At 36.9% G+C, this 19,631-nt stretch overlaps 2 protein-coding genes across 3 annotated transcripts; both read left to right on the plus strand.

Moving 5' to 3' along the window:
• Positions 1–609: 609 nt before the first annotated feature.
• Positions 610–4,306, plus strand: LOC118803964 (rho-related GTP-binding protein RhoG-like). 2 transcript variants are annotated; one of them, XM_036564541.1, is made up of 2 exons: positions 610–689; positions 2,856–4,306. In XM_036564541.1, exon 2 carries the CDS (start codon positions 2,886–2,888, stop codon positions 3,411–3,413), a length of 528 nt encoding a protein of 175 aa, XP_036420434.1. In that variant the 5' UTR covers positions 610–689; positions 2,856–2,885; the 3' UTR covers positions 3,414–4,306. The 2 variants fall into 2 exon arrangements, with proteins under 2 accessions (XP_036420434.1, XP_036420426.1); XM_036564533.1 differs by having other exon boundaries at positions 630–689; positions 2,847–4,305.
• Positions 4,307–11,702: 7,396 nt separating this feature from the next.
• Positions 11,703–17,442, plus strand: LOC118803988 (neuronal acetylcholine receptor subunit alpha-10-like). The gene is made up of 4 exons (XM_036564572.1): positions 11,703–11,812; positions 13,820–13,965; positions 15,058–15,212; positions 16,711–17,442. Exons 1-4 carry the CDS (start codon positions 11,797–11,799, stop codon positions 17,258–17,260), a joined length of 867 nt encoding a protein of 288 aa, XP_036420465.1. The 5' UTR covers positions 11,703–11,796; the 3' UTR covers positions 17,261–17,442.
• The last annotated feature ends 2,189 nt before the right edge of the window (positions 17,443–19,631 follow it).

A 19,631-nucleotide genomic window follows, 5' to 3' on the forward strand; every position in this document is an offset into this window, starting at 1 on the left:
AACATGCAGGCTCAAAAAAGAAGGTCCAGCTTGATATAGGTCTCAGATGTGAAATCAAAATTATACTGTGGAAGATATGATGACATCTCTTTGAATACTCTTTCAAAATGCTCTTAAACATTAGATTCATCTGCTCGGTAAGGGGTCCGAAGCACAGTTGATGTTACAACATGTTTTTCTGTACGTTGTGTGCAACTATACATTTCCACCAGAGACGTCTCCACATCCCCAAAACTTGCACAGTGTAGCATTAAGTATGGCACAAATGTCCAAGTACTTTTTGGGGCCACTGTATCTGTATATGTGCACTAATATACTGAAGTCAACATCTTGAACTGGTTGGTAGCACCCTTAAACCTTTGTGTCTTTCACGAACATGACACATTGACAAGCAACCTCTGCCTTACAGTTAAAAACGTCCTTTGGCTTAAAATGTATTAAACTTTTGCACGAGTTGTGCTCTTCTGAAACTTTATAAAGCAGAAGAGATGACCAAAAAAATTTGTTGTGAGACAGATTACTTCCTCACAGTTACTGAGCCTGCCCAACATCTGTTCAGAAAATGAAGGAATGAGCTGACGTGGCTGGACAGTAGTTTGGGGGTGGAGACTGACTTTAGCATTGTCGATTGATAGCACATAGAGAAAGAACTACACTGCCAGTCTAGTCTTCGAGGATAAGCATTCTGGGTATGTTAAAGCTTTTAATCATTCAGTTATATTTTTCTGAAAAACTGAGACAAGGCATGTCTAAGGCCAAGACTGGGAAAAATGTTCATAATGTATACTGTTACACAGGGTTAAAACTGAAATAAGTAGAATATTCTCACTGATGTGTTCTCAATGGATTTGTGTAACTCACAGTTTCTCAGTATTGATCATGTATTCAGGATTATAATGATAGTTGTGGCATTTCCATCTGGTGAATGCCTTGTTAACAGAAATTATTCTGGATGTCTGTGTTTGGTAAAACTACTAAATGTATCTATGAATATAGTGCTTTCTATCAAAGTAATTCTGTTTTTAAAAACACTATCTGTATCTATAAGATGTATTATTTTGTAAACAGTAGATTACAGTCACCATTTTTGGTATAAATAAGTAATCACCATCAGTGTTCAGGAGACTTGATTTAGTTCTTATTAATTTATTTCTTTGGCATAAAGAAGTCAAAATACAGCACAGATGGAACAGCTATGCCTTCTTCAATGTGCAATCACTGTGTTGTGCATTACTGACCTATCCATGCTCTGCCTACAAATGCGTTTTTCTTAGCAGCTGTAGCGAAGTTCGACAAGTTTTACAGAAATTTGACAAAACATAGTTTTTTTGTCAAAATACCTTCGTTTGGAGTGCCTTATTAATGTCAAATGATATTTATTTTGGGTGTGTTAGAGGTCAGATTGTTGGGATAGCTGAGGAACTAAAAAAATATACATCTGTAATTTTATTTAAAATTTGTATTTTTAATTGAAAGACTTATTATGCTTGCTACATGTATTCTAGCATTATGCTTATCTAATTGCAAGTTTTAATTGGAAAAAAAAAAGTTAAAATCTTGTGGTATCTAGGTATATACAGCCAAGCTCGTTTTTCTTCTTGGTTAGAACTTCAGAAGCTGGTTTGTCCAATTATCCATCAACATAATTAGGAAGTGACAGTGGAATCAACAAGTCACATTTTGACTTACAATAGAAACAGTACTGTAGGCCTTCTGAAAGTTAGGCTGCATCCAAACCCTCATACCATACTACACAGCATGTGAAAGTAGTTACACCACTGTTAGCAATACATTCTTTGAAATAGTATGTAATCTAAATCTCTTGACTACAGCCCCACAGTCTGTGGTCTCACAAACTTTGGACTCACGTTCTCTGATGTTGACTGATGTATTCAACGTCTTCACATCAAATCTGTGAGGACAGGTGGGTGCAAGCGCATAAAAACCGCTTATGAGAGGAGATTTCAGCTCTACCTACTTCCATGACTGATATTGTCACCAAAATCTGCACCTTTACACATGATCTGCATATTATTCTATCTTCATCTGTTAATCTAAAATGTGTCAATTTAATTAATTAATTTTGGAACTCGTCCTGTTTTGTTAATGTCATCACATATGTTTCACTATGAATCCACAAGCAAGTCTTCTGAAGCCTACATCCCGAGCGGCCTTTCTGGAAGATCGCAGGAAGTCCGCATTTTGCCCAATATGGTCAAGGTGAACAGCGGAAATAGACAGCACTATAGCCCTGTGGACTTGCTCTGCAACGCGCATGTTAAGTCTTTTTGCCCGGATTGGGCAAGTCAGTGTCTGCAAGTTCAGATGTATAGTGTAGCGTAGTATGTGGTTTGGGACACAGCCCTGGATACGTCACAGAGTGCAAACACGAACCATAGTGTAGCCAGGTTTCAGTCAGTAGTTCGAAAAGGAAAGCCCTATGCTCCACGGCAAGGTTCTTTTCTGAAAAAGTCACTCTAAAATTGCAACATACAAGGAGAAAATATCAATGTCAATGCCTGTTACAAGCTGTCAAAGTTTAATCAACCAAAAAATGTGCATCAGCATTAGCTTAGTGCTGACATACTATTAGAAATCTCATAGGAGCATAAATTAGCATTATCCTAGAGTAGTTTTGACACTTGTGACCCGAACGGAAGGCTCAACTCTAAAGGTCATAGATTGACACTGGGTTGCGTAGCAGTGAAAACATAATGTTATGTAGTGACTATAAATATCAACCTAATTCAAGTTTGTACAACCTTGCAACAATTGCTACGAAGTGCATTTGTGGGTGGAGCATTGATGGGTCAGTTGCACTGTTACAAACAATTACATGTTTTTAGGCTTTTCAGGTCTCTGACAAAGGTGGTAAGAGTCTGAAAATGGAGAGCATCAAGTGTGTGGTGGCTGGAGATAAAGCTGTGGGAAAGACCAGCCTTCTGAACTCCTGCGCCACCAATGCACAGATCACAGTGGACTCCAAATCCATCAAGCTTAACCTGCAGGAAACAGTTGGTCAGAGCAAGAATGACCGATTGCGCACCGTACGCTACTGTGGGACCAATGTCTTCATCCTCTGCTTCTCCATCTCCAACCCAACCTCTTTTGAGAACATCAGGCTTATGTGGCACCCTGAGGTATCACAACACTGCCGCGAAGTGCCCTTCCTGCTGGTGGGCACCAAAAAGGACCTCAGAGGAGATCGAGAAATTTTGAAAAAACTGAAGGAGCAGAACCTGACTCCTGTCACCAAGCAGCAGGGGGAGGCTCTTGCAAAAGAAATTAAAGCTGTTAAGTACCTTGAGTGCTCAGCTCTCACACAAGATGGGGTGAAGGAAGTATTTGAAGAGGCTGTCCGTGCCTGCCTGAACCCAAAGCCTGAGGATGAATCATTCTGTGCACTATCATAAAGAATTGTGGGTAAAACCATGCCATGAAGATGTCATACCAGATAGTCATGAGTTGTCAATGCAGATTTTGTTTAGCGTTATGTTACCTTTACCAGTAACTGTCATGACAGATCCCATAATGTTTGATATCATGATGGCTAACTGTGATGCAGTTATGACATCAAACATCACAGCATCTGTCATGATATTTACCAACAATGGTTAAGATACTGTTATATTACTGAACAAAGACTACCGTCATAACTCTTGGCAACATATGACATCTGCTATGACAGGTTAAAGGCATGACTTTGTCAGTATTATGTAGCAGCACTCAAGCAAGTTGTTATTGAATTGTGTTTAATTGACATATCTATGCACTACTTACAGACACATTCTTATGTAGCAACAAAAGTTTTACTAGTGTTGACAAAAATCCCAATTAAACTTAAGAAACTGGTGAGCAACTTTTGATGAACTTAAAGTGTAATATTCATTTAAAATGATACTCATTTTGTATGTGTATGTCACAGATCAAGTGTCTTTTTTGTCATGCAATCCAGCTAATTTTTGCATCATGGCAGATTCGTTGTTTCCAGCCTGCCTAGTTTCTGTTAGATACAATAACAGAGTCCTTCTCTGTAGCCCAGCACTTTAAGCAGGATGCTTGTCTAACCTAGCAAGAGTTGCTATAAAAGAATGCATTTGTACAGTGCAATAAATTATATTTTGGCCAGTGAAAACATCTCAAATCTAGTCAACGTATCTAATATTTCTCATTCTGTGATTGTTGTAAAAAATGTTTTATAACTTGTTTTCAGCCAATTTATTTAAAGAAATGTCTCATTCTATTGACAGATAATTATTTGAGACATAATGCAGACAATTTTGTCTTTTTTCAAGACATGATGTAGATAATTTTGGTTGTTTCAAGACATAACTCAAATAATATGGTCTTTTTTCAAGACATATTGCAGATAATTTTACTTCAAGAAATAATTATCTGCATCAAAACAAGTTTTAAAATGTCTACAAATAATTTAACCCCTTAAAAAATCCAGGCTTATTACATACTAAGGCTTATTCTTCAACAACAACAAGGAATTCAGTTTAATCACTCTTTTTTCTGCAGTGTGGATGGACCACAAATAGGTCATATTAAGGGTCATATTTTCACTTCTTTGCTGTGCTGATGAAGAAAATTGCAATTATAGGCTCAGTTATGAGCTGAGCTAGAACACTGATTTGACAGTGATCGCTGACCTCTTTCTGAAACCGTACACTGACATGATTATGCTGTAATTTAAGCTGCAACAGAGATTTGATATTTGCCTACACATATAATCCATTCTTTGTACATGGAGGCTTCTACTCACAGTGAAATCTGTACACAAAATCCAAAGATTCATAGGAAATTCTGGATGCTTAATAGATATATTGCTAAGATTTGTGGCTTTACGTTGTTTCTCTATATGCTTGTAGAATCTTTACCCACAAAGTGATGTCATGTGACTGTGACTGAGAAAACAGTAAGAGGATATTGAACTTCAGTATCATGTGTATATGTATCATGCAGATCAACCAATAGATCAACTGATTTAATAAAATGATCACTAACTGGCTTCTTGAACTGTTTATCCTGATCTCAGTGAGAGAGATACTGTGGGAATTCATGACCCTTGACTGCTTTGTAAATTCTGACTTGGACTTTTTTCTCCAAAAAAAAAAGAAGTCGCTCAGTGCTTCTTTTTCTTCACTCCACTGTCTCACTACCCTTTACATTCAGTAAAAATGAAAGAGGAACGAAGCTGGGGTCTGTAGAAAACACCTAAGCTGGTTTCTTTACCACAGTCAGTTTTAGCAACAAAGGAGCATCATGAAAAACAGACAGAGATTGAGAAAAAGAGAGACTTTTTGCTCCTAGAGCCTTGTTTTTTTTACTCTTTTTTAACCCTTAAAAATTCTGAGGTTTATTACATCCTACAGCTCGTTATTCAGTAACTACATAGATTACAATGCAAACTGACCGAGTTGAGAGTAGTAGTAAATTATAGGAGTGAATATGGAGAATGGAAGCCTGGACTTGCAGGCAAGTCATGAGTGTCTAAGGAGTTAAAGTAAATCCTGTAAATGATGTACATATGGATCTGCCACTTCATTAAGAAATACTTCAGCAGCACTGCTGCATCTGATCCACTTGTACCAGCGCAACACACACTAAAAAGGCACTGCCACATCAGTGTCACTGCGGTGCTGAGAATGATCCAAAACCCAAATAATACCTGCACTGTGGTGGTCCTGTGGGGGTCATGACTATTGAAGAACAGGGTGAAAGGGGGCTAACAAAGTATGCAAAGAAACAGGTGGACTACAGTCTGTAATTGTAGAACTACAAAATGCCCCTATATGGTAAATAAACCTGATAAAATGGACACTGAGTGTAAACACAAGGAGGTGTACTATTAATTGTTACCAGCTGAGTATAATTAGCTTTCAAATTTAATGCCACAAGTTGCTATTGGTGAGCTACAGATTATTTGATCTCAGAAGAAAAGCGTTGTAAGTTATTTTGATGATATATTCTCATAAACTAATTTGAACAGTGACAATGTCATATTGCTCTGAAATACATTCACACGTTAATATAGGGCAGCACTTGTAAGGCTATATCAGTGTTTCACAACAATTGTCATAAAGCTACATAAACATTTATAAAGGCTTATTCCAACAAATGTCATTTGTTATAAAGGCTACTTTTGTTCATTTTGATGTTATTTCACCACAGCAAGTATTATGACAACTGATGCTTTAGAATAAGCCTTTATTAATGTATGTACAGGTTTCTGTAAGTTGTCATGAAAAGTGTCATCAAAGATGAATGACCACAAAACATAACTTTAAAGATGCAGATCCCTTTCAGACCAGGTCTTGACACTGTTACAATGATCGTATGATGATGTTCCATGATTTGCAATGAAACTCGTATGAATTCTGAAATGAGCTGAACACTAGTTTCCAATAATCTTTGCATTTTCATGCTGAAAGTTTAGTTTAATGAATGCCAGCAGTTTGTGTGTCATCGGTTTTATTTTTAAGACTCAGTGTTTGTGTTGGTGCATTGTGTGGGTAATATTTGCATTGGCAATCATAAAACAAACTACTCTAGCTTTGCCTTCCAGGCGGTAGTACGGTCTAGATAAAGCCAGAATTAATTCAGCCGCACTGCGAAGTGAAACTGCGTGTGATCCTGATGTTATTGTGAAAGTTCTGATGTCTCAATACTTCCCTTTCGGGCAGGGGGGGATTTAGTGTTTCTGGGCAATTCCCTCACACTTAAAAAAGATGGTTAGAACCATGAACACTTAAAGAACCCTTTGCATGATTAAAAGGTTCTTTGCATCATGAAAGTTTTCTTCAGATTGATGGAGAAAAAAGTTATATTCTATTAAGACAAGCTTAACATCATAACAATAGGGGAACCCTTTTTGGCGCTAAATAGAACCCTTCTCAAAACGGTTCTATAAAGAACCATCTGCAGCACATTCTCCATCAGTCTGGAGAAATCTTTCATGATGCATCATTTTAAATCAGGATTGTTGTAATAATATTATAAGATTATTTAACTTTAAACATTTGTACGAAAGTCATTGTATGTACTGAAATTATCTCACTATACTGGCAGATGATTTTGCCTGTTTTAAGAATTAACATGCAGACTATCTGCCAGATAGTTTGGTCCAAACTATTGCAGAAGCAAAGTAATGAGTAACGAGATTATGTTTTCCAGGAAGTAATAAGTAATGGCAACCCACTACTTTATGAGAGAAGCAATTAGCAACTTGTGATGGATTACTTTTTTTTTGAGTACTTACCCTGACAATGGAGCTATCTATGCTAACATTATGTATGGTCTGCTGAACGTGTGCAGCACTCTATTCTGACTGAAAAAACAAAGTTAGATTTGGGGATGTAGGGAATGTTTTTCTGTTTTTTTTGCTATGCTCGTATAACTTTATTTGATTTTCCTTCTTAATACCCAAAAAAATCACAAGGACATCCTCTCCATCATGTAGATTATTGCTTAATTGTCTTGTTCATACCAGTCTGTCTTTGCACACTTGTGTCATCACGTAACAACATGGAATAGTCTATTATAACCAAGATCTGGGGGTGGGGCTACATTAACATTACTGAAAAGAATACAGTACAATACAATACAATTGGAAATAAAAGCTATTTTAAAATTTATATTTATTTCAGAACACATTGTTTCACATCAACTTGTACAGTATATCTAGTTTGTATTTTCACGGGGCCCTTGACTCATTGGGGCCACCTTTGCCTAGTGAAAAAGACCTTCCCTGCTTTTGAGTCATTCCAGCATAAAGTGTGCTTTGCAAGCCTCTAAAACAGAGGCCCAGAAACCAATCAACTTTCCTTTCAAATGTACTTGAACAGGTATGAAATTAAATTGTCTTTTATTAAGTGGTTAGTGTTTACTCACAGATACTTAATAGCCTGAAGTAGGTTTAATTATTAATTACATTTTTAAAGACACTCACTTGTCTACCAATGAAACTGCACAAATGAAAAAAACAACAGTACCAGGCAGTTAAAGCACAGTTAAAGCTATTTATCAGGGCAGATTTTTCTAGGAAAAATGCTCACATTAGGATATACCTTACCTTCCACTCTTCGTAATTGCTCTTCTTTGTCTTCCTTCAAATCTCTGCTATAAACCTTCCTTTTATCCTCTCTTTAGTCTTCTAGATTTTTTTGACACTATGTAAAGCGTCCTTGGGTTTGTGTAAGGCACTATATAAGTTGAACTTATTATTATTATTATTATTATTATTATTATTATTATTATTATCATTATTATAGAAACAAGTAAAAATGGACACAATGTACTATCCAATGGGTGGAGCAAAAGAGCTCATTCCTACACATATTCTGAAGGTTATGACAGAAGGATTAATCCATACATTACATTACATTAATTACACTGCATACATTAATCATAGCTGGATTAATACTAGATTTTATATGACAAAATGACCTGAAAAACATTTAGAAAAAAGGTACAGTGTTTTCTTGGTTAAACAATAACATACTTTAATAATAACATGAAACTTTAACAACAATAATAATAATAATAATAATAATAATACCTTTACAATAAAACAAACAAAAAAAATTGTAACACTAGCCAAAGGCTGTATTCTCGTAACCATTGCACAGGAAATCTCATTTTTCTGAAGTCTACACAAAGTTTTTTTTTTAAGCAAAATTGAATTTACTGCCAGGTCAATACGTTTAAACATTTTTCTTTGCTGGTTTAAGACATTTTCACTGTAAAGTATGTAATGCATCCCAAAAAAGGATATTGACAAGTGAAAACATTGTACCTTCAGAGTGTTGTAATAATATTCTAATATTATTAAAATTTCCAGACCTTTTGTTTTACTCCTATGGGACTAATCTTGCTCATTTCAAGCATAATTTCTTAAAACAAGCAAATCTCTTTTATTATCTTCAGTGTAAAGTTGCATGAAATCTACAGCCACCCGGAACTGTCCACACTGCGTAATGGCTCAGTCAGTGTGTCTGATTTGCCTCAGCCTAATTTGAGAGTGAAATGAAGGGGCCTTGCCTGTCAGAGCTGGTAAAGCTATAGTTCAATTCTCAGCCACTGCCTCACCGTCCTTTCTAATTCTAGTCACAAGCACATTTGGCAGTAAAAGTAGGTACGGCCTCTGGGCAGACACGCACCGGAAATAACTGATAAGCATTCACCTGGACGATACATAGCTGTTCTATTTATATGTCCTCTTTGGTGCTTTCAGTCTTGAAGTTCACGCTCACAAGAAAAGAAACTAAAAGAAGGTTCAGTCTGGGCCAGATTTCACAATCTAGGCCAAAATGTGCTGCTGATCTGCCAGACTGTCTTCCAGTTTTCCTTTTGATATTACTTCTGCTTTCCAAAGATGACCTGTCGGTCATTTCAGCAGTAAGCATCTTCCAAAAACTGGATGAACATTTTTAACATCGATAATCATTAACGCTGAATATCATTTCCACCAACGCTTTAAAAAAATGTCAAACTGACAAATGAAGAGCAAAAAATGTGTATATATTGCCCCACAGTGGCCACAGCTCAAAAGTGCTTCAGATGAACTCTTGGGTGACACAAATCCATAAAGAAAAGCTCATCCAGCAATAAATACATACACTTAAAAATAAAGGCACCAGGGTTTCTTGAAGCACTGCCATAGAAGAACTTCTGCTTCCCTAAAGACCCTTTCAATGGATACCAAAGGATCTTGTAAATGAAATATATTTTTACATTTAAAGAGCCTCCATTAAAAGTAAGAGTTCTAGACCAATTAAACTTTTTTATTAGAACTGTATGTCCAAGCCAAGAACTCTTCAGCAACCTGTCTTCAGTCTGTATTCTCACTGAATGCGCTTTACATTTACATACAGTTATTATCATAAATAAAGCAGACTATGCATTTGAAACAATGCAAGACTAAAAGCCCCAGGCCGGCACACAACTAGGAATCTAAATCCCCCTGTTTCCATGGTAATAGAATCAGGAATCCTTGAGCTACAGGCACTATCCATGGTGCTGAACATTTGAGCACATAATTCAAAAGTGTATTGCAGGAATATAATAAAGTCATGATTAAGTCAAATTATTCAGAAGCCACAACAACTAAATATGATGTCTTTTTCTTCCAGTGTTTAGTGTCTCCACCTTTTACATTTACTTTACAGCTTCCATTCTTCTTGAAAGACTTGCCTTCAGTTTTCCAAAGAAATCTGCAATAATATTTATCCACACCTCCAAAATTTAGTCTTAGAAGTTGGTTGTTTTTTCTGCTTCTCACAAGCCAAGTAATCCCAAACATATTCAATTATGTTAAGGCGTAGACTTGAGTTGGTTGGTCCATTATTTTGCATTCTGTGACATCTGAGCAGGCAAAGATGCTGTCTGCATGTGTGATCAAACAGAACTAAATTAAACTAAATGAAATGTGGAAAGAACACAAGGTAATATCGAGCAGCCACTAAGTACAAATTATTCCTTTGTTTTTCCATCTGATCTCATTGTTCACTTAGAGAAACTACAGAGATTAAGGAGATCTTTCTTTTTTATTTTTCTCTTCATATGGAACTAGTTTTCAGCTTTTCAGGGAAATCTGAAGGGATATGTTTCCACACCTCCAAAGTTCAGTCTTAGAATTTGGGTGCCTTTTTAGCTCCTCACAATCCAATTCAATAATGTTGAGGTCTGGACTCTGGGGCAGTCAGTCCATTGTTTTGAGAAAACCAGCAGCTTTGTTTTATTTGTACAAAAGAACGTATCTCCATACTTTTTCAACATTACCTGAACATGGCAGCTGCTCTTTTACATTGTGTGAAAATTTCGTGATGGATAGATCAATAAAAAAGCTCCACAATCACTTGGAATAATGTGACACCTTTTAGAACCTCTTTACATTAACTTAGATTACTAGTTAAGACCATTGCTGTCTTCTCCTGCATGGTTAGTATTTTGGAGACGCATGTCTTTACATTTTTGTTTCATTTTTCTTTTCTCAGTAAAAACTCCTTGACAGCCACACATTGTTTCAGACTCACAGTGCTGAGTTTCTTCTCACAGTGGAAAGATGGACAGAAACGGCTGTGGATTTTTTCAGATGTGAATCAAGAGTGGAGCTTGACTTTCTCCTCTCTCTCAAAGATGAAAGCTTTAAGTACTGTTTGTATGACTGTGACAGTTTGGGTGGTCTGCCAGGTCTTAAATGGTTGTTGGGAGTCCTGAGTTGTTCTCTGAATCTTTTGTTAATTTTCTGAACTCCAGTTTTGGGAACTCATATTTTTGAAACTTATTTTGCCTTGGACTTTCCCTTCCTTTTATACGTGGATTATCTTATATCTAATCTCTTCAGAAACATAACCTGAAAATGAACAACTTGTCCATGCCAAAAAAAATGTGAAATATATTCTTCTAGTTCTTCCAGGGCTCTTTAGTAAAGGCTATGTTTACATGAAGAATTATGACTCAACTCAAATCAATCAAATAATCCTTAGAATGCATGAATGGTTTTCATGTGTTTAAATAGTTCTTCTTGTTTGTTTTTGTTTTTTGCTATAGGCTATGACTGTCATAATTTAATAGCAAACAGGCAACACCCATCAATTCAGGGATTAAATGCAGCACCCAACCAGTTTCCGCCCTCTGCAGGCTGTTGTGATAAAGCTCTAGATGAAAGCTCTAAAGTCTGGCATATCATGCTGTACCTGAACATACTGCAGCAACCACTGTTCTACAACTGGTTTTATTTCTGCAGGATGAGAGCTGACACAACACAGTTTTTCCATCTTCATTGCCTGCATGATTTTTGTACCAGGTAATGTTTCTATAGATTCATATTTGATTGTTTGAGTTTGGACTAATGTTGAATGACTAATAATTTTTTTTGCCTGTATATATTTATAGACGCTCAAGTTATAAGAAAGAAGATACTTTAAGAGGCTATAAGAAGATTTTTTTTTTTACATATATTGTGTTTTATATTATTATACATTGTTTATATGTGGTGCCAGAAAAGGTATAGACAAAATGCATTAGAAAGAATTATAACAGAGATGCATTACAGATGCTGTTTTATGCCTGAAATTATGTCTTAATATTTTGTATGTTTATTTATTTATTTACAAATAAACAAAAGTTTCAAGACACAGTTTCAGGCATAAAACAGCATCTGTAATTCATAGAAATAGACTACAATGTAAATAAATGTGGCTTCTTAATGAGTAGAAATAAAAATGTGTGTCCTGTGAAACTGAACTGTTCATTTCTTGTTAAAAATGTGGATTTTTATTCATATTTATGTTTAGTATTTGACAACTCTGAGCTTGGGTTATTGGGTTGTTTAGGGAGCTCAAAGCATTCATCTTGTGACTCTTCTTTGTGTCCCTTGCAATGCATAACTGAAACAGCTTAGCAATACCAACATCTGATAAACTTAGATAACAGCAAAGACCTTCCTTTAGACCCTGTGCAAACTATTTAAAGAGAAATATTTCATTTTCCCACTTTGCCCAATAAGCTATTGGCTTAAAGTTAATGTGATTTGAGAAACAGTCACTTTACCGTACTTTGTGTCTTTGATTTTACTTTTAGGACATTCATCATTGAAGCAGAACATTACATTTATCAAATGTTTCATTTTCTCTGTTTTCTTTGTTGTGGTGGACAACAACAACTGTTCCATGGATTAGGTGGTCAGTGATACAGGCCAGCTTAATTTCAGTATTACGGGTGGGGTAGGGGGGTGGATGCGTGACATCTGTCCATCCTCTTAATGGCAGTTTTACCCAATCTCTTCTTTTCTGTTGCCTCAGATGGGTAATCTAGCAGGAAATCTCCATTCTCTGTCTTTATGGACTAAGCCATGACGCATGTGCACATTTTCACAAAGGAATCTCTGAATGGTAGACAAGACTGGTTTCAAGTCATTCACTGTTCACTGTTGTATTTCTGACCAGTTGCTGACCACAGAACTGCTGTTCGTTGGATATTTTTGGTTGGTAGACTACTCTCAACTCAGAGGTGACTGTGGTGTGTTAAAACCCAGCAATGCTGCTGTACCTGATACACTTATGCCAGCACAACACACACTACCATGTCGGTGTCACTGCTGTTCTGAGAGTGGTCCACCACCCTAACAATATCTGGTCAGCAGTGGTCCTACCGTGGTCTCTTTCCACTGATAGGAAGGTAGGGGTCTGAAAAACTGTTTAGGGGCCATAGACAGTCATTTTAAACACTCAAAGTGTTCTTATATGGAAAGAGGTTCTGATAAAATGTCCACTGAGTGTAGATACAAAGTATACTACTGTTCAAAAGTGGAATCACTTTTTGTATTGATTAGTTTGTTATTTTATATACAATAGCAATTTATACTATGCAGGTTTAAAAATGCGGTAAACTACACTACAAAAAGGTACTTTAATATGTATTCAATGTATAAAACAATTGGGAACAACAAGAGGTTTAAACTGACAACTCAGTGTATATACGGTTCAGCAGTAACTGATTTCAATATACTCAAAAGCATAAAACCTAAACCTTTTAAATGTGTTTATTAGCTGACCCTCTATAGTAAAGTCAGTACATTGAGTAGCAAAATTCCATAACTAAGACTACAGGTGCAACATTTTTAATGAGACTTTAAACTGAATAGTAACTTGTGGTTCTGTTGGCTTTTACTACAGATCAATGTTTGCAACGACAGCAGGCCACTCTGACACTGTCAGAGTCATCATATTCAAATGCCATGATGGACACATATGCATAGTCTGTCTCTTTTTCCCCTCATCTATTTCTCTTTCTGTCTCTGTGTCTGTTCCAGCCAGCAGGGGAGCTCATGGGAAGTACGCGCAGAGGCTGCTGAACAACTTGTTTGGAAACTACACCAGCGCGCTGAAGCCAGTGGAGAACACCAATGACATCTTAAACGTCACACTACAGATTACGCTTTCCCAAATAATTGACATGGTAATGCTGTTTGGGTGGGTGTCAACTTAAGTCAGACACAGACAAATGTGGAACTAATGCGACAGTATATGGACTTTAGAACATTCTCCTTCTCCTGCAGTTGTCATTTTGGAGATACACAGTTTTGCTATGAGAGTGATGATATCAGTCAGGCCCCTTGGCCTATCAGGAAAGCATCACATTTCCATTCTCTTTCTGTAAATAAGCAGAGAAATAAACATTATACTTTTAATGCTAAAAGTCCAAAAGGTTTCTGAGCAGCACTTGACAAACACACAAGCAGCAATATGACAGCAATGTTATGTTCCTCTTAAGTGGTTTGATTACGAAGTTCCATTAGCATGTGTTACTTTGCCTGTGATCTGCAACACCTAATTTAATGATGAGCTTTTATACTGAGCCACAGAAAGACTTACTGGGTAATTAAATCAGGTGCTGTTGAGGCTGGCTGTATCAAGAACAAATGGATATATATATATATATATATATATTACGGCATTGTTCAATGGTCAGCAACCCTCATAGGACCACCACAGAACAGGTATTATTTGGGTGTTGGATCATTCTCTGCACTGCAGTGACACTAATGTGGTGGCATGTCAGTGCATGTTGCGCTGATAAGAGTGGATCACTCCACTCACTGTCCACTATTAGACTAACCTACCATGTTGATCCACCTTGTAGATGTAAAGTCAGAGACTATAGCTCCACATCTGTGTCATTGCAGTGCTGAGAATGATCCACCACCCAAATAATACCTACTCTGTAGTGGTCCTATGAGGGTCCTGATCATTGAAGAACAGGATGAAAGAGGGCTAAAAAGTAATTAGAGAAACAGATGGACTACAGTCTGTAGCTGTAGGAGTACAAAGTGCACCCATATGGAAAATGGAGCTGATAAAATGGACAATGAGTGTAGAAACAAGGAGGTATACTTCATGAAGTGGCCGGTTGGTTTATGTAAGAAATGCTAATCACAGATCACTTCTACTGTGCACATAGATCCAAACTGAATCGACTTCAGTTACTACCGAGGCTGTACTGACACTCTGGAGAAATTCTGAGAATTCTGTTGGTTCACCTGTGTTGCAGGATGAGCGTAACCAGATTCTGACAGCGTATTTGTGGATATGGCAGGTGTGGAATGATGCATACCTGACCTGGAATAAAGATGATTATGATGGACTCGATACCGTCCGTATACCTGGTAGTTATGTATGGAGACCTGATATTGTCTTATATAACAAGTAGGTCGGCATGGTGTTGGGTTTATCTTTTTTTGTAATCCCACTACCTTTCACCCTGTGGAGGCACAAGCTGAACACTTGAAGATACTGTTTACCAACAAGTGTTCAGACTAATCTTGTTTTCTGCTTTTTGTGTCAAAAGCATCTGCTGAAAAGACATGAAAAGTTTGCTTTCAGGTTCTGATACAATTTTACAATAGGGCCTAAAAATTTAGTTTAAAATAAAAGAGTTTGATGCAGAATGTAAACATTCTTAAAGTTTCAAAATGTACCATTCACCTCCCAGTCCATATAATCCATATAAAATCTAAGGGGCAGATGGTAGAGTACAGGTTCTTGGACCTTTACTTCAGCATAAAAATTAAAACTAAAGACACATACAAACAAACAAACAACAAAAAATAACTCTCAGTTAATGTTACATACTGTAATAATTGTAATGTGGGCTGATTAAACTAAACTTGCAGCCCAACAGGACAGTAATTGCGCTGTACTTTGAGAGATACTTTCAAGATGCTTTCATTCTAATTAGGCCATCAGCAAAAATGTTGTAGATTATAGAAGTCCTGTTTTGAACTTGAGGAAGAAGGAACTGAGCCAAGTCAAACTCCATTTTAGCTGTTAGCCTCATCTCCCAGTCACCGAAAAACAGAGGTGCCAATTATTATAACTGGATTTAGCTATTACCGAGCGAGCTCCAAATTTTATACAAAGTATAGAAGGTAATTCTGTGTGGATGTATTACTTAGCAAACTTGTAAAGACTATGAACAGGTCAGATTATCAGTCAGTAATCACTCAAATTACTGTACCTCCCCAGAAAATCTAATCCAACTCGAATAAGACTTAAGACCATTCTTGGTACATGAAATTACACAAATGTTGCAAGTGGACCTCAGGGGAAGAAAATATAGGATTTTAAGAACAATATAATGTTTATGTAAAGCTCCTTTGGAACCTTTCAGCAATTTGTGTTTGTTGTCAGACAACATAAAACGCAGAAACAAAATGATGGCGTAACACTATTCTTGTGCCTTTGCACCTTTAATAACAATGCACTTACAGTCTTTCTCTTGAGGGAGGTACTGTGAGTATGTTTTTATTTAATTTTTATAATTTTCTGGTGCCACACACTTCTAAAAATAAAAGTGGAGTGATGCCATAGGAGAACCATGTATGGTTTCCTAAAGGACTTTTCAGTTAATGGTTGTTTAAAGAAGCAAATGAAAAGTGCAAGCATGAAGATCACTTTCACAGTTTAAAGAACTTCCACATAATATAAAGGTTTATATACCAATTAAACAATTTTCCTTTAAATCCAAGTGCCTAAGGCAAGAACCATTTAGGAACTTTATTTTTAAGAGTGCAGCATTATAGAATGAGGAGCTGTTCCTCTCTACTGGAGAGTAAATATATTTTTGAATATGAATTACCCTCCATTGCAGATGCTCAAAATGCATGCTTTGTCATTTCCCAGCAGTCTCTGCTCTTTGTTTCAGTGCGGATGACCATTTCACAGGCACCATGGACACCAACGTAGTGATCCGCCATGATGGCCAGATCATGTGGGACTCTCCTATCATCACAAAAAGCTCCTGCAAGGTAGACGTGTCCTTTTTCCCCTTTGATGCCCAGCAGTGCCGTCTGACCTACGGCTCCTGGACCTATAATGGCAAACAGCTGGACATTCTCAATGCCATGGATAGTGCAGACCTGGCTGACTTGGTGGATAATGTAGAATGGGAGGTGCTGGGGATGCCAGCAAAGAGAAACATGGTCCAGTATGGCTGCTGTGCTGACCCCTACCCACATGTAACCTACACACTAATGCTAAAGAGAAGGGCCACCTTCTACGTGTTTAATCTGCTGATCCCCTGCGTGATGATCTCCTTCCTCACCCCTCTGGGCTTCTATCTGCCTTCTGACTCTGGAGAGAAAGTGTCTCTGGGTGTCACTGTGATGTTGGCGCTCACTGTCTTTCAGCTACTCGTGGCAGAGATTATGCCCCCGTCTGAGAATGTGCCACTTATAGGTGAGTTAAAGGACTAAATGATTGAAGCGGTTATGAGGTCAACATCTTCTGTAATTCCACTCAAAGTGATTTTTAACCCCTTAACATTCACAAACCTGCTGGTTGGTCCATGACTTGATCATTTAGTACTGGTTTCCATGTAGTTACTATAATAGGCCTTAGGATGTGGACCGCCAAGTTTAACTCTTAGAAGGCTAGAGTCTAGTGTTGTACTAGAGCTATGATGCTAATGTAGGCAAAAAGTGATGGAAGTCTATGTCAACCAAAATACTTTTCATATTAGCCTCGTAGCTCCACTCCAAACCAAAGCAACCTTTACACAAACATGTCTTGGCTAATCGACTATGGGTGAATCTTTTCTTCAAAGCTGGGATTTTGGATGCTGGTGTGTAAACACAGTTGTTCTTAATTCTTTTTCTTATTATAATATTGTAATATTTCCATCTATGGAAAGACTTGATAAAGAAAACACTGCATTTCAGCACTCCATGTTTGTTTGAAGGTTGAAGCTAGTGCAACCAGAAGAGTTGAGAAGACATCTTAAGTTAATATGGATACATGTAAAATAAAAGTTAAAGCATTTCAGTGAACATGTTAACTCTTTCATGTCTAAGAACTATGTTTAGTACAATCAGGAAAATATCACAAAACCTGTTCTTGATTGGTCTAAAGTGATGACGTTTTGTATAGTTACACTTTGAACGAATGTCTTACAGTATGTAGTCTTTTACAATATTTTCATATGTTTATTCACAAAGATTTGGATTTTCTATTATTGTATTATTATCAGTAATCTCATGTGAACAAAAGACTAAATCTAAGAGGATAAAACTGATAAACTCCCTTCAGGCCAGCTCAGAGAAACATACGGACCAAAGCAAATGTCAGAAAAAGTGCCCTCCACCAATATTAGCAACTCTGAGAAAACATGAGCAAAAAGGGCTGTAAAAAAATGTATTTTATCTTTATTCAGTCTTTATTGCTTATCCATTTGATCTTTTATTCAAAATATCAACAAAAACCTTTATTTGAAGCACAATGATTGAAAGAAAAAATCTTATCATGAAATAAACATTTTTCTCAAATTTATAAGTGCCAGAATTGTTGGCCCCCTGGACATCATTATGATTGAAATCTAACTGCATTCCTGTTCATATTTTATGTTTTAAAGTTCATCTGAGTGATCAAGAGCACTTAAGTGTTCAGCTATGACTTCCTGTTACATACACTATATTGCCAAAAGTATTCGCTTGTCTGCCTTCACACGCATATGAAATGGAGTGAGATCACATTCTTAATCCATAGGGTTTAATATGATGTCGGCCCACCCTTTGTAGCTATAACAGTACTCGCCGAGCACTGAGGCATCCCAAATATAACAACACATTTGCATTCAGCACAGTGTGTGAAGTCACTGTAATAATGTGGATATAGCAGAAATACACACAGTACACACAATAAGTGGTGAATTTATGTATGTCATTGTATTCGTTTAACCTTTTCCAAACCTCTCCTCAAAACAGCCAGTATTATTTGCAATAATTATTCAATACTTTGTTTGGCTAATCAATACTTAATTATGTTAAATCAAGGGTGCTAGTTATAGTTATGTGTTAGCAATTTAACACATTAACACATCCTGGGCTGGGGTCACCTAGGAGATATCTTTAACCAAACTTTGTACTTCCAACTCAGACACAAGACATCATCTTATTTTCTGAAAACAACAAATTCTTCTTACTTTTTACAACAGTGGTCTCGAGATCAGCAGGGATACAACAGGTTGCAAAACATCCATTAATAAGGTGTGAGATAGAGATGGCTAATAAGGCTTAATAAGGGAGCAGGATCAGGATCTAACTTATAATAAACTCTCAGAAATAAAGGTACAAAACTGTCACTGGGGTGCTACACTTAATCTTGACCTTTAGTCAGGGACCATAATTGTACCATAATCCATTGAAATTATTTAGTTGTATTGACTCCACACACACCGTCTCATCTTCAGGCTGTTTATTTTATTGTTCTGTTTTAAAACATTAGGATATAAAAAGGTACAAATATGTACTTTTCACCTGGGAAAAATGTAAATAGTTCATTGGACCTTAAAACCACTGTTGTAGTTTTAAGTGTACATTTACATTTTGTGTACCGTATTGAATGAAAAACGTACCAGCACAGTACCTTTATTTCCAACAGTGTATGTTGGACTGGATTTTTTAATGAACACTACCACAAAAACAGATGTGATATGAGTTAGGCATGAAGGTGGCTGGGCGATATCAGGGAAAAGCAAATCAGAGGGGCACTGATGGCCAGAAGTAAGGGGGTGGCAGATTGAATCAATTTTATGGTAACGTCTGCCAGTGGCTTTTATAGCCCTAAGCT

The sequence above is a fragment of the Colossoma macropomum genome, unplaced genomic scaffold (genome assembly GCF_904425465.1).
Source record: "Colossoma macropomum unplaced genomic scaffold, Colossoma_macropomum, whole genome shotgun sequence".
Taxonomy (NCBI): domain Eukaryota; kingdom Metazoa; phylum Chordata; class Actinopteri; order Characiformes; family Serrasalmidae; genus Colossoma; species Colossoma macropomum.